This window comes from Gastrolobium bilobum, unplaced genomic scaffold (assembly GCF_033153095.1).
Source record: "Gastrolobium bilobum isolate Gb01-03AN ecotype WA unplaced genomic scaffold, APGP_CSIRO_Gbil_v1 utg3966, whole genome shotgun sequence".
NCBI lineage: Eukaryota > Viridiplantae > Streptophyta > Magnoliopsida > Fabales > Fabaceae > Gastrolobium > Gastrolobium bilobum.
The window spans coordinates 118,118-133,900 of NW_026898636.1; the positions used below are offsets into that span (position 1 = coordinate 118,118).

Below are 15,783 nucleotides of genomic sequence, written 5' to 3' on the forward strand. Positions count from 1 at the left end.
CACAAAATGTTGTGTGTAGAAAAATTGTTGTGGTCATGTTAAATGATAGATACAAAACCCTATATATATATATATATATATATATATATATATATATATTAGTTTTATTATTTGATAGATTACGAGTTTATTGAGGACCTGCAGGTTGTAGTTGTTATCTACATTAATTAGCCAGCTTCTGTATTCACCGGCAATTGCATGTGATATATAGTTCTTCACTATATTGATATATATATACCAAAACATCCTACTATGAATTTATTGGGACAAAATATCGGATTCAATTAAAATAAAATAAAAAAAAGTATATCAGTTTCTTTAAAACGTGAGTGATAAATTAAAAAGAGTTGTTTTGATTTTTTTTTAATAAGTCAAGCTAATTTATGTGCATATTGACTAATTCATTCCTCATTTCATCAAAGGCATTTCATTTCACGAGTTCATAGAAATATTCTTTACATCTTAATTTCAAATTTTTTACCTTATTAAAATTCAAACATATGATCAAATGTCAAATTTTAATCGTTTAAGAATATGCATGTCAAGAATATGATCACGTGTCACAATGTGACACAAAATCGTTTTATGTCATCAGGTTTCATTAATTTTCGTCAATCTCCTTTATGAAATTAAAAATCTCAAGGAATTCAAGTGCTCAACCATGACGACATAAAAACGCTTTTGTGTCTAAGATTATGCCAACTCGTTCGTGTATAATCATAGGAGGTATATAATAGATTCGACTGTTTTTTCCATCGTTCTAGAACATCAATCTCCACTTTCTATAACAATTATAACATAAGTTTCCTTGGGCGTTACGCCCAGTTTTATGTCATGATTTTCGCTTACTTAGATACCAGCAGCACCACGCCATTTGTATTTTAATAGTCAAAGTCAAACAATGGCCATTTTTTCTTTTTTTTCCAATTGTTTTGTTATTCGTGGGATTGAACTGGGCCTAAAAATTAGGCCCAACCAAGAAACGTGTGGCATATTTGATTTGGAGCGGGGAATATCCTATTGGATCGGGTTTTACCCGGGTAGATATCGGTGGGTGGGTCTTCCATTTTGTTCTCGTTCTCCTTGCTGCATCTGCAATCTGCAATCTGCATTGAAAGACAATCCTCGAATCAAATTTGAATTGTTCACCACTCCAAGCAAAGACGGTAAGCTATGGGCGGTGGAAGCAGAAGAGGAAGAGGAAGATCCAACAACAGCGGCACCAAAACTCGCAAAAGAGGTTCAGCGGTTAAATCTGAACTCTTTATCGAAGGGGGTTTCTTGTCTGATTGGAATCCCTCATTCTCCCCAACCCAAAATTCAGGTCCTCCTTTCTTCTCTCTCTTTGTGGTTGCTCACAAATGTGAGGCAGAAATGATACACAATTTTATTTTTATCAAAATTAGTTATTATAAATCCTGTATTGTATTAATATGATAAAAAAAAAAAAAAAAATCCAATTTTTTGGTTCAATTTGGGTTCTTCTATGCTCATTTTTGGAGTTTCCTTTGCAATTGGGTTGCAGGTAGAAAAGCTAGCTCGAATAACAAATCAGGGAGCATACATAAAGCAGAAGCCTCTGCTTCTAAAAGTGGATTTGCAAAATCTTCTGGAACTTCTATTGGTTACAGTTATCCTTCACCTGGTGTTCCGGTTTGTCATGCCTTATTAAGCTTTTACCTTTATGCATTTTTTCATTGTTTATCCAAATGGAAGAAATAGAGACACTGAGATTCGGCTTGGGCTTTAAAAATCTGAAGGGTTTAAATAGATTGCTAGCTGAACAGGAGTTTTCCATCTAAAAATCATTATTTGTCAATTTCAGTTTTACTTTAGATAGATGGTTTTTGGTAGGAGCATTTGCATCTCTTCTTTGTTAATTATTTTTTAGTTGTTCTGCCTTCACTCTCGTTATGCATACTAGTATGACTTTAGTTAAGGTTCTGATCTGACACATGAAGTGTGAATTTACATTTCATAAGGTTACTGAAACATTCCAACTAATAAGGTTACAACATAAATTGTTCTCAGCGATGCTTTGCCCTGGGCTGTAATGCATTTTTTTTCTCTTTTCATGAGCAAGCAAAATGATGTACTCTACTTCATCGGTTAGATAATACATTTTTAAACACTCATGACGCGAATGCTTAAGTTTGTGAGTGCATTTACTCGTGCACATGTCCTGGAGGAAGATAGAGTTGGAATCTCCAACTTGATAAATAGTTGAAAATCATATCGCTCATCTTCGAACTTATCCCCTAGGCCCCAGCATAGTTTCATCACATGTCTCTGGTTAAATATGCATTTAATTTCATAAAGATAAGATGGGTTATGTCCGTAGTTGCTTCAAAGTAACTTGCATTTGTCGTATATTACCAGGAGGTCTCATGTGTTGGGACTGGGAACAACAGTGAGGATAGTAATTTAAATCAGCTGCAGCCTTTTGTTTTGGTGGATTCCAAGCAGAGTCAAATTATTGCTCATATGGACCAAACACCTTCAAAACCCAACAGTGTGGAATATACGTATGGTTATGGTGCAGATTTTGTTTTGGGTGACAGCTCTCATAGAGGATTAGGCTTCCCTGCTGAACATGACAAAACCCCAAGTGGCACTGGCACATCATCCAAACAGATGCCCCAATCAACTTCTGTTGTAGATTCATCCTCCTTTGAGAAGGATGTTGGTTCTGATGAAGATATCGACTGTGAGTTAAACAATCAGATGACAGCGTACTTGCCATCAAAGGTGTCTGCTGAGAGAAATTCAGGGTTTCTATCAATTGGAGGTCTTAAGTTATACACTCAGGATATCTCAGATAACGGAAGTGAAGAAGATAATGATGAAGAGTCACCAGATGAGGACAGTTCTGTATCTTCTGAGCCAGAAGAATTGCTTGGGTCATCTGAAAGCAACGATTCTGAAGAAACATCTGACAGTGATTCAGACATTGATGAAGAGGTTGCGGAAGATTATATGGAAGGAGTTGGTGGTAGTGACAACATCATGGATGCAAAATGGTTGCTAAAACCTGTTTTGGATGAGTCAGATGATGATAGTTCTAGCAGTTGTTATGATGAGGCTTTGGAGAAGTTGAGTGGTATTGCCCTTCAAGAAGCCTCCAGGGATTATGGCATTCAGAAAACCCAAAAATGGAAGAAACGCTCTGGTAATTCTGGATCTTTAGCTTTGGAAGACGTAATGCTGGAAAAGGATCCAAGAACCATTTATGCTAGAAAGAAGCATGTTCCTCGGCTCCCTCACTCTTGGCCTTCGCATGCTCAAAAGAGTAAAGCTTCCAAAAGAATTCATGGTACCACTATCCCACATCCACCCATGTCAAATATCTAATGTTCTCTTAGTTCTAAGCTTTTACTTCAAGTAAATCTCTTTGCCTCATTAATTTTACATTCTAATTTTTTAACCTCAAAAGCTTTGAGTTTCCCAGTCAAAGTGATGATGTAGTCACGGATTTCCTTGCATTAGTATCATTAATTACCTGTACACTTTTCAATCTCTGGTTTATTTTGGTCGGGTGGTGGGAACATACGGTGGGGCTTGGCGAATAACTGTTTGGGAAACAGGTGTATGTTTAATATGTTTAATTTGTGTATGCCTCCATCTTTGAGCTTGATGCCTGAGCTTTGAATTCCAATAATACTATGTCAAATTGCACACTGTTATAAAAATTTCCAAGTTTATGGAAGTATGTTACAAGCTTCTGGGGATTTCCCATTCATGAAATTTGATACCGTAAATGGTTGAACTTCTTGTGGAATAAATCGTCGATATTGAAAAAAGATGCATTTTATTTTTTCATTTTTTTTTTATCTTTAAGTTTGATGAGTTAGTATGGAATTCCAGCCTCTTCATCTTGCTAACGCAGATTCTATGCAGGTGAAAAAAAGAAATTTCGTAAAGAAAGGATTGCTGTCAAGCGAAGAGAGAGAATGCTGCATCGCGGGGTTGATCTCGCGAAAATTAATTTGGTATGGGATAAAAAATTAAATTGTTTTTCATCTCCAATGATATACTCTTGTTATTTATGGCCTCACTATTTTCGGGATAGTTTTCTTTTGTTTCTCGCTACCCCTTGCTTTACCTTTCACACTCACTTATTAGTTTTTTAAAGAGTGAGAAGGACAAAATAGGAAATAAAGAGAATATTTAGGTTAGTCTCGACATAACTGAATGCTGAGTTGGCAAGGAATAGGAAGAGGTGTGAATTCGGTTAGAAAAAAGTTGAGAATATAAGAGGGAATTATAGATAGTGCATGGGAGGCATGAATTAAGCTAAATGATTAGGAAAGGGCAATAGAGGTTCCAAGTTGGCAGACCACTCGGTCATTTCATGTTTCTGCTATTTTCTATTTCTTATTTCTTTCTGTAATTTGTAGTTTCTGCATTTCAATTTGTTGTCTTTGTGTTGCTGTAAGGAGATAGTCTCCGTTGTTAGGTGAATACATATGAATGGTTTTATATCTAATACGCCCTCTCATGGAACTTTTCTTTGAGCTTGAAGTGTGGACAGTGTATAGGTTCACCTTACCTTGTGCTGAAATTTTAACTTTTCACCTTACCTTGTGCTGAAATTTTAACTTTTATTTAGAAGAATGAGGATAACAAGATTTGAACTCTATAGTCTATGCTAGTATAATACATGGTTTTAGGGGTTTCGATACCATGTTATGGATCAATTAACCCAAAAGCTTAAGTTGGGTGAAAGCACATGAAGGGTTTTATATCTAACAAAATTAATGAGATTTAGTTCTGGTTTCTAGTGTTAAAATTTGGCACCCTTTTTTTATAATTTTTACTTGTTACTATTCTGTGCTTGATTCTACAAGGTTTTTGCGTACATCTGATAACCCTTCACTTGATCCTGTTGTAGGCAATTTTCCTTTCTAATCATGTAGAAGTTCTATATTTGGATGGAAGGCTACTTGCTGTTTGTAATTATTGTTAAAAAGCTATATGATATGATAAAGATTTGCTAACTCATTGATATAAGTATTACCCACAAACACAAATAGAGAAATCATACAAAACAAAGAAAAAGAACGAATCTTTATTAATGATTGAATATCAATCAGAAAAGGAGAGAAATCTCCTCCAAGAGTTTTCCCCTTACACTGAGCCACTGCTCTGTTTTTCCAGATTAACAAATCTGAATCCCCTACTCTGAACCCACTTCTCCTATTTGAGATAATTCCCTACACCTACAATTTTAACTGCCTAACTATTCTGAGTAACTACTCTTTGGCCCTATCAATTAAGCTTTTAAGTATTGTACTTTGCATGACAGCACCAGATCGAAAAGATTTATGAAGATGTTTCTTTATCTACTTTGCTTTTACATCTGAACATGTCATTTTCAGTTCTATACACAGTAATCTGAGACTTTGGATCTATTGCTATATACTGATCATATCTTTCTTTGTTGAACGTAACTTCATCATTTCAAAGTTAACCATGTAGGACTTAGATGAGGTAGTTTATGAATATTCAAAAAATTTCTTGCCATTCACATCTCATCTTTAACATTTTTTTTCTTTTTTTTTGTGGATTCTAGAAACTAGAACAGATTGTTTTGGAGGAAGTGGATATTTTCTCTTTTCAGCCTATGCATTCTCGGGATTGTTCACAGGTGTGTATCCTTTCCTATCCGTATACCGGTCCCTCTTATGAGCGTCCTAAATGGTATGGCCTAAAAGTGTTGCTATTTAAAAAAGAATAAGCACACCAAGAATTATTCATAAGCTTATTTCACATCAGTGCCTTTTGAATATGCCAGAAAGAATTTTTCATAAAAAAAATAAAAATTTGGGGTTTGTAAAAAAATAGTCATGAATGGATTCAGTGCTTGATTTGTGGTTTGATCTTAATTGATTTTGGGAAGTCACATTAGTGGCATAACTTTGGAACATTGGAAGAGTTTGGGATGGTAAAAGTAATTAATTTGTCCTGCTCTGGTGTCGGATACAAATATTACTGATTTTCAAGATTTCTGTGTGTTAACCACAACCATTGATTTTCTCCAAGAGAACAGTTGTATGTCAATTGTTTTTGCTTTCATATAATAGTTGGATTCAAGATCTTTAAATGCCATGTTGCTCACTTGACCTACCGTCAGGCTTTCATACCTGTTTCATGATATAATTTTTCATTGTTTTTCGTGAACCATCTTAGTCCTGTATTGATCTCTGTTCTGAATGAATATAGGTACAACGATTAGCAGCAATTTATCATTTGCAAAGTAGCAGCCAAGGTTCTGGGAAAAAAAGGTGAGGATGATCTTCCCACCTTTATGGAATTTAATCTAAGTGTCTGCAAATATAATAAATCTAGTCTGGATTTGTGGTGTCAGATTTGTGACAGTGATGCGAACGCAGACTACATCCATGCCATCCTCAAGTGGTAGACAGCGCCTGGAAAAGGTTCTGTAGTGTCACTAATTACATCGTGAAATTCATTTGTGCATTGCATCATTTATGCTTTTCCTCCTGTTTTCATCCCTGTCCTTGAGAAATAGAGTGGCCCATCCTCCTCTCATTTTTTTTCCCACTCTTCCAGGTCAATGGGATTGAAACTTTGAAATCTTAATTTGAAGCTTTTGATCTTTCAATCATTGGATATTTCTTTCGAAACTTGAGATTATTTTACTTGTGCATTACATACATGATCTTACATATTTGGTATAATCTGTACTGTAAGTTGCTATAGTTGAGACTGATTGTTACATGAACTTCAGTTGATGGGGATTGATGATGAGGATGCTGATTTTTCTGTCACTGACTATATAAATAAGAAGTCTGTGAGTGGAGACACAAGACTGGGAAAGAAAAAGGCTAAAAGGAATGATTTCAGACGGCAAGAACTTCAATCTGCCCAGAATAAGACATCAAAGTACTCAGCCAGCCGAGGCAGCAGTAATGTGAAGGACAAGAAAGGGAGTGGACAAAAGGGTGTATATGCTAATCAGCCTGTGTCGTTTGTATCGAGCGGCATAATTGATTCAGAAGCTGTACAGGTTACAGCTGTTGATTCTGAAGAGACTGATGATATTTATAAAAAGGGTATCACCAGCTCTGCTAATATAGGCTCATTTGAGGTCCACACTACTGGTTTTGGTTCAAAAATGATGGCTAAAATGGGATACATGGAGGGAAGAGGATTGGGGAAAAATGGTCAAGGTATGTCAGAACCCATTGAGGTTGTCCGAAGGCCTAAATCACTTGGCTTGGGTGTGGAATTCTCCAGCAACCCTGCTGAGCCACCTACTGAGCCAGCTACCGAGCCACCTAGGAGTAAGTCTTCAAGAATTGGTGCTTTTGAAAAGCATACCAAAGGCTTTGGATCAAAAATGATGGCAAAGATGGGCTTTATTGAAGGTGCTGGATTAGGTAGAGCATCACAAGGCATTACTGCTCCATTGACCGCTGTTAGGCTACCGAAGTCGCAAGGACTAGGGGCCAAAAGTTAACTTAGATGTCGTTTGTCTTCTGTGTTCCTATCTAATTGTATATTGGCTCAAATCTTATGATTCTCCCTTAGTCACCATGTTCAAATGCTGTATTTATTGGCTCTATTTTTTTTTATTTGGAATAATAAAAAAACTCAGTCCTGTAGATGACATGTAATTATGTTCAAGAAAGATACCTATGTTGAATATGGCCAGCTCTTGGATGACCACTTGGAATTTTATCTTTCTTTAATAGCTCGAATGATACTGAAGCCGTGCATATTGGATTTGTTCATCTTGTAACAAAGCAGGCATTTTACGTTGGAATATAACGGTGTAATAGGACCAAAGTCATGCTAATTGATCTCATGATAACTAGTTTTCGCATTTGTTAGAGCTGATTGAGGAGCTTGAATTAAATGTCATTCTCTTTATTCCTTTTTCCTCTATTTGATGTGGGCCTATTTCTTTATTCAATTGATGATATTTACCACCAGTGCTCATCTTCAATCGTTATTGAAATAAATGAAAACATGGGACATAATCATCAGACTCATCACTTGGATGAGCTACGAAAACATCAAATTTTGTGAGACTCAGAAACAGGAAGGGTCTACTAAACCTGTGGATCCAAATTGAGGAAAATGTGAGATAATATGACCACATCGGTTCTCAAATCATGAAAGCTACTAGACACCATGAAAATGATGTCATTAAAGGCATTCTCTCGTAAACCTTAATTCTTTAATGCTTTGGTTAATCTCTCGTTATCATAGGGTCTTTATGTCTTTCAAATTTCAATTTAAACCTGTCTTGTTTTGGATTAAATTAGAGAGAGGAAACGAAAACTTCATTTGGAAAATGGTACCACTCGGCTGTTTGATTATCGTTTTCAATGGTAATTAGTATGGCATTGTGTATGGTGCATGATATATCCAATTCAACAGACACAAAAACTAGAAGATTCCTTTTTTCTGCCAGATAAGTTATTTGCAGTAAGTCTAATACAACATTGTTTTGGGACGGAAATCATGATGTTTTTGTAATTTTAATTTATTTCAGAGTTATAACATTCTTTATATTTATAATTTTTTAAGATTTCAACACCAAAACGACATCGTTTTGGGAATAAATGCAGATAACTTATCTGCGGAAACATTTTTCCCTTCCCTTTTAAAGGATTTAATTATTTAAATGGCATTGGTGCTCTTTTTAATTTACTCTTACATATTTATAATGTAATTCACTTGGTCAATAAAAAGGGTTAGATCTAAGATCTTTCTCCTTTATTGGTATGGAAGCACTATACGAATGGTCAAATAAGATAACAGGGTGTCACGTTTACCAAACGAGCATTTTTTTAATTTGTCTCCATGTTCTGGTATTCCCCCATTTAGATCTAGAGTTAAGGTATTTGCATGCTGAAGTTTCGTAAGGCCTACCCTTTACGTTAGTGTCCCTTCAAAGACATTTATCAAATAAAGGGATGTCCAGGATCACGATGCCGTGAAACTTAACCACGTTCTGTAACTTGAATCACAATTTTTTGATGCTAACTGGAAGCTATAATTTGTGCTAAATAATAGCATACTCAAACATATACATCAATTTTCATCAGTACTTTTTTCTTTGCTACAATGTCTACGTAAAGGTATTACATAATGTTTCTGTGCTCTTTTTTATTATTCTCCATTTTAATATGGTATTAGCTTTTGTTTTTTAGTTACGGTGGAAGCTCTATGCACAAGGCTTATAAAAGTACGTCCGTGGCAAAATATAAGGCAAATGTAATTAAGTTTAGCCACTAAATTTGAACAACAAATAAAAAAAATGTCCAATTGCAAAGTGAAGTTGGTGTCAAATTTTTCCGACTAAACCGTGAATTCAGATGCATATGTCAAATTCAGGTGTTCACGGATTTGTTTGTATTTTGGATTACACGGCTCAGATTTGTGGTAAGAAAATATTTAAACCAATAAAGTTTAATTAGGTTGATTTAGTTTGATTTTTGAAAAAAAATTCAACAAATCCGAACCAAACTAATCTATCCAAGATCGGTTGTCATGTTAAATAAAAAACACAAATTATTATTTTATTTTTATTCTCATCTTTTGTTTTTTTAATCTAAAATTTTGAGTATTTTATCCATTAAAAGATAAAATATTAGTTGCTTACTTATCCATGATCTAAGATAGTAAGCAAAATAATTCTAAACTTTAATATTACATTTCAATAACACTTAAATTTGTTTACATTTTAATTGTTATATTTCAATTTTTCTTTACCCAAAATATTAAGTTAGATAGTAAATATAATCAAACAGATTTGGTATGGTTGGAGCATAACGTGAATATACTAGAATGAATGAAGAAGATGTGGGGGAAAAAAAAAATAAAAAAAGAGAGAGACCTAATTGTTAAAGTTTAAAACGCATAACTTTAAAAGTTCAGAAATAAATAAAAAAAAAAAATCAGAATGATCATATTAAAAATTGAGGTTTCCAATTGAAAAAAAGAAAAGAAAATATGAATTCAAGAATTGAACCAATAATAATTGATTTGATTCGGGTTTGAAGTGAAATAAACAAATCAAATATCATGGGGTTTTTGAGTTTTTTATTTTAAGTCTATTTAAACCAATAGAATCAATGGGTAAATCAAATATGATGTTATATAATATGATATGATATTCTTACACATACAGTTGAGAAGGAAGGCGGTTCAAAGAATCGAACCCATAGGAATACTGAAGAATTCTAATTCGCCTCAAAGAGATAATTAGGATCAGTTTCAAAAAAAGAAAAAAGGAGAGAAGAGGGAAAAGAAATCAGAAAATGGAATCCACATATAATTGTGTGTAAAAATATCATGTTATATGATATAACATGATATTTGATTTACCCAAAATTAAATACAACTAATGATAAAATGGTGTACTAGTATTACAAAAATAATTTAAAAAATAAATAAATTATGTACCAAAAAATAAATAAATAAAATAAATTGATGGGGTGTTATAGTCAATTGAGAAAAAGAACATGACTCGTCATAAAGGCAGTGAAAGACAAGCTATGAAATGTGCAGTTCCCAGCTTCACCGCCTTTATTACACGGTTTCCGCATTTCTTTTCCATCAATTTTAGATTCCCAGTGCTCGAAGATCTCTTTTTATGCCCTCAAACTCAATTCCCACGCAGATCTTCTTTCTCTTCCCTGAGGTGAGTAAAATTCACAGAACCTATTCTCGAAAACGCTTTTTATTTGCTTGTTCATTGCTTATATCTGCATTTTGTCTTTTGAGTTGTTTAGTTGCTTCCATGTTTTGCATCTGCATGCTACCTGAACTGAGAAACTAGTTAGAGCTTGCCCTTCCTTTTACTTTTACTTTTCCTTTATTGACATTTTCGCTACCTGGGTCTTTCAGATCTGACGCAAATCCCATATGAATCGTCCAAAGATGGAATCTTTTCATCAATTTAGGTTGTGGGTCTTGGCTTTCTGCTTGATATTTCAATCTGGGTATGGATTCTACCTTCCGGGTAGTTACCCCCACAAGTATGCTATTGGGGATGACTTGTCGGTTAAGGTGAATTCTCTTACTTCAATTGAAACAGAGATGCCCTTTAGCTATTATAGTTTACCCTTTTGTAAGCCTGAGGGTGGTGTCAAGGACAGTGCTGAGAATCTTGGTGAGCTTCTCATGGGGGATCGGATCGAGAACTCACCTTACAAGTTTAAGATGTACACGAATGAGTCTGAGGTATTCTTGTGTAAAGTGGATAAGTTGTCAGCAGATCAGTTCAAGATCTTGAAGGAGAGGATTGATGAGATGTATCAGGTTAATCTGATACTTGATAATTTACCCGCCATTAGGTTTACCAAGAAGGAGGAGTACTTTCTGAGATGGACTGGGTACCCTGTTGGTATCAAGATTCAGGATGTGTATTATCTGTTTAACCATCTCAAGTTCAATGTTCTTGTTCATAAGTATGAGGAGACCAATGTGGCTCGTGTTATGGGAACTGGTGATGCGGCTGAGATGATCCCGCCAGTTGGTAAGGAGGGATCTGACAAGCCTGGATACATGGTTGTTGGGTTTGAGGTGATACCTTGCAGTATTATGCATAATGCTGACTCTGTTAAAAGCTTGAAAATGTATAACAAATACCCATCTCCTATCAAATGTGATCCATCCACTGTGGCAATGCCTGTCAAAGAAGGCCAGCCAATTGTGTTCACCTATGAGGTCACCTTTGAGGAGAGTGACATCAAGTGGCCATCTAGATGGGATGCCTACTTGAAAATGGAGGGAGCCAAAGTGCATTGGTTCTCTATCCTCAATTCACTTATGGTGATCACTTTTCTTGCTGGTATTGTTCTTGTTATCTTCCTGAGAACCGTTAGGAGGGATCTGACCCGTTATGAGGAGCTTGATAAGGAGGCTCAAGCACAGATGAATGAAGAGTTATCTGGTTGGAAGCTTGTTGTGGGGGATGTTTTCCGTGCTCCATCGAACCCTGCTTTGTTGTGCATAATGGTTGGGGATGGAGTTCAGATTCTTGGGATGGCGGTTGTGACAATATTGTTTGCTGCACTTGGATTCATGTCACCTGCCTCTCGTGGAACACTTATCTCAGGTATGCTGTTTTTCTATATGATACTTGGTGTTGCTGCTGGTTATGTTGCAGTTCGGCTATGGAGGACAATTGGCTGTGGTGATCAGAAGGGCTGGGTTTCAGTTGCATGGAAGGCTGCATGTTTCTTCCCTGGTATTGCCTTTTTGATCCTCACAACCTTGAACTTCCTATTGTGGGGAAGCCACAGCACAGGAGCCATTCCAATTTCACTCTTTGCTATACTGCTTTTGCTTTGGTTCTGCATTTCTGTTCCACTTACCCTTGTTGGTGGGTACTTTGGAGCTAGGGCACCTCACATTGAGTATCCAGTTCGAACCAATCAAATACCTCGAGAAATTCCCCAGCAGAGGTACCCATCATGGCTTTTAGTTCTAGGTGCTGGCACACTTCCATTTGGTACCCTGTTTATCGAGCTCTTCTTTATCATGTCCAGTATTTGGATGGGTCGTGTTTACTATGTCTTTGGATTTCTCTTCATTGTTTTGATTCTACTCGTGGTGGTTTGTGCTGAGGTATCTCTTGTTCTAACCTATATGCACCTCTGTGTGGAGGATTGGAGATGGTGGTGGAAATCATTCTTTGCCTCCGGTTCTGTTGCCATATACATCTTTTTATACTCCATAAACTATCTTGTATTTGATCTCAAGAATCTGAGTGGGCCTGTCTCTGCAACTCTCTACTTGGGATATTCACTCTTCATGGTTCTAGCAATCATGTTGGCTACAGGCACAGTTGGGTTCCTCTCTTCATTCTGGTTCGTGCATTACTTGTTCTCTTCGGTCAAGTTGGATTGAAGACTTAAACAGTGTCAAGAATTAGCTCTGCAGAGTACAGTTTTTATCGGGAGGACCCTTGGAAATGTTCAATTTACATGTTACTTTATTTCAGTTCATTTTGTTAGGGAACGTAGTAAATTTTATAACAAAATAATTTTATCCAGTTTTGCTTAATTCATTGTTAGATGTAATATCATTGCATTCTGAATACTGTACTTGGCCGTTGATGTTGGGGAATGTAATTCAGATCTTCATGGCCTTGCATTCCAAAATTACAATTTCATTTTATTCATACGGTTGGTTTACCCCGTTGGTCATTCTGCATTCTATCGCACTATTTCACAAATAGTTGCCCCTTTTTTGGCACCAATTATTATTGGAAACCTAAAGTTTTCAAAAATAATCATGGGCAACTAGCTGCAATGATAACTATATGGTATGGTGGGTGTTTCTGGAAATCTTACACTACATCATATGGTACGACTTGGTGAGTAGTGATATTATTATTATTATGGTGTATTGTGCGACGCTGTTTTCATATATATGAGGTAGTAGGATCAACTTATAAGAAGATAAGAATAAGATTTGAACCGGATGAATTCATGCAGTGCTAAGAGACAACTTCATGATTTGCACGGTTGACCGAAATACATGTGTATGTGGAAGTCATGTGATCAGCTTATGTTATCCTTGTTCCAATTAATTATGGTTTTGAGTATATTTATCAATATTATATGATACATGATACAATTCATATGATAGGATATGATTCACAAGTTTAGCGATATGTATCACAAGGTGTATCAGTAAGGAGTTCGTATCGGATGATATGATATTATATCATAATATCATATGATACTATATGTATCGTGTATCATACGATATAGAAAAGAAATAAAATTTTGATTTGATTTAAATTTAAAAAAAAATTATTAATAAGAAAAAGAAAATAAAGATTTGATTTGTGATTTAATTTAAAAAATCAATCTGAAAAATTTGTATTAATAAAAGAAATAATTAAATATATATTTTCAAATATTTTTTATTATATTTTTGTATTTTATGATTTGATACGATATATGATATAAAAAATCGACCAAATTAAACATAATACATATTCTGATTCAACAACTTTGATTTCGAGGAAATAAAGAAAAGATAATCCATCTCCTACCTAAACTGCAACTGGGACAGCACCTAATCGTTTATATAATGATGTAAATATGAGAAACCTTTTTTTCATGACTTTTGTGGTGTCCCCCTATAATTGCTGTTTATATACATGAGAAGTTGAAGGCTTTGTATTTAGAGAAAAATAAGTGGGGTTGACCTTAAAAAAAATAAAAAATGAGTGACACGGATATTGAAACGGGGATGGTAGAAGAGAAACTTTTTATGTAACATGAAAAGTTTTTATATATCTCATTTTCACACTATTGTTTGAAAATAAAATAAAAAATACTCATTTCAACACCCGCATACTTTCTTTTTTATTTTTTGAAATATTTCAATCGGTTTATTGCTTCGCAACTAATCCGATTCTAGGGGGTCTAGGATTAAAACTTTAAATCCCTTCCAAAGGTAGTACTGGAGAGATTTGAACACATGCTATCATCTCAACTTACTTAACTCACATGCACTAACTGAGCTATCACCATTCGATCACGCATACTTTCTCTTCTTTTTATTTCCTAAATAAGATGTAAATACGATATAATTATTTTATTGAGCAAAAAAAGCTAAAATTAATGCTTTCATTAGACTTTACGCATGTACTTGGTTTATCTTAAATTATTAGAAATTATGGGTTTTTTAAAGTTATCTCAAATTGCTGAAAAATGATTAAAGTGTTCCATACTTATGTGCTTTTCATTTGTATTCTGAATTGAAACTAAACCACACTGCATCATGCCAAACATGTGTTGGTATATTCCGTCGCAAATATATAATTGCAATGGAATTTGATATTAAAAAAAAATATGGCAACACAAAGCATAAGAGTGACGAGATTTAAAGATAAGTTCCTTCACACACACATATATATTTATTGACTTCACTCACTAGAGTATACCTTGCCTTACAAATGATTATAATTATAAGTAAATGAGAATTTTTTTAATTTTTTTTTTGGTAAAAATGAGAATTAATTTTAATACATTGTTATTCTGATTTTTTTTTCCGCATTATTATCCAATCTTTTAGTGTTAAATCATTAAAAATCTTGATTATTACAAGAGATATTTAGAAAATCTTAATTTTTAATAATTAATATCCTGAATAATAAGGTAAAAATTTTACATAAAAAATATGTAAATTTTAAACTCAAATGAATTATGTATTTTGTTTACTCTTAAATTATATTATTCACTCACTTATTTATAAATCACTATAACAACTATAATTGATTAAAATAATTCAATACACAATATTATCTTTAAATAGATTATATCTGAATACATTTTTACAAGATCAACTCTTAAAATACGATTATTAAGATAAAATATACGGGTGTAAGTGTGTAACATCTATAATGAACCTTAATGGTGAGTCGAATAAAATGAGTTGCGTCGTTCAGAAGAAAATTCTTAAACAGCAAAATCTTACCTTAGTGTAATATGAGCTATCCTGAAAAAAGATCCGTGTCTCGGAAAAAAGGATAAATTCCTTTTAAATGGCCAATCGTTGCGGCATTACTCATTTAACATGTGAGAAATAATGGTTCGCATTATTTATTTTTATTAAAGTTACATTATTTGTATGGACTTGGATTCCAACGTCCTTGATCTTATTTGAGACATTATTAATTGTTTATAGACAAATTTAATAAGAGACAAGACAATAAGTATTAAGATAAAACATTACCTTTATCTCTTAGTTCTTTGGATCAAGATCCTCTCATATTAAAAAAAA

At 34.4% G+C, this 15,783-nt stretch overlaps 2 protein-coding genes across 3 annotated transcripts; both read left to right on the forward strand.

The window, feature by feature from the left end:
* The first annotated feature begins 1,112 nt into the window (after positions 1 to 1,112).
* On the forward strand, positions 1,113 to 7,687 carry LOC133317879 (uncharacterized). Its single transcript, XM_061519771.1, has 8 exons — positions 1,113 to 1,324; positions 1,526 to 1,653; positions 2,380 to 3,313; positions 3,898 to 3,989; positions 5,573 to 5,647; positions 6,223 to 6,284; positions 6,368 to 6,437; positions 6,752 to 7,687. Exons 1-8 carry the CDS (start codon positions 1,174 to 1,176, stop codon positions 7,481 to 7,483), a joined length of 2,244 nt encoding a protein of 747 aa, XP_061375755.1. The 5' UTR covers positions 1,113 to 1,173; the 3' UTR covers positions 7,484 to 7,687.
* A 2,863-nt stretch (positions 7,688 to 10,550) lies between these two features.
* LOC133317881 (transmembrane 9 superfamily member 11) lies at positions 10,551 to 13,126 on the forward strand. Of its 2 annotated transcripts, XM_061519776.1 has the most exons (3): positions 10,551 to 10,678; positions 10,885 to 11,046; positions 11,131 to 13,126. In XM_061519776.1, the coding sequence occupies exons 2-3, from the start codon at positions 10,903 to 10,905 to the stop codon at positions 12,889 to 12,891; spliced, it is 1,905 nt and encodes a 634-aa protein (XP_061375760.1). In that variant the 5' UTR covers positions 10,551 to 10,678; positions 10,885 to 10,902; the 3' UTR covers positions 12,892 to 13,126. The 2 variants fall into 2 exon arrangements, with proteins under 2 accessions (XP_061375760.1, XP_061375759.1); XM_061519775.1 differs by having other exon boundaries at positions 10,885 to 13,126.
* Positions 13,127 to 15,783: the final 2,657 nt, after the last annotated feature.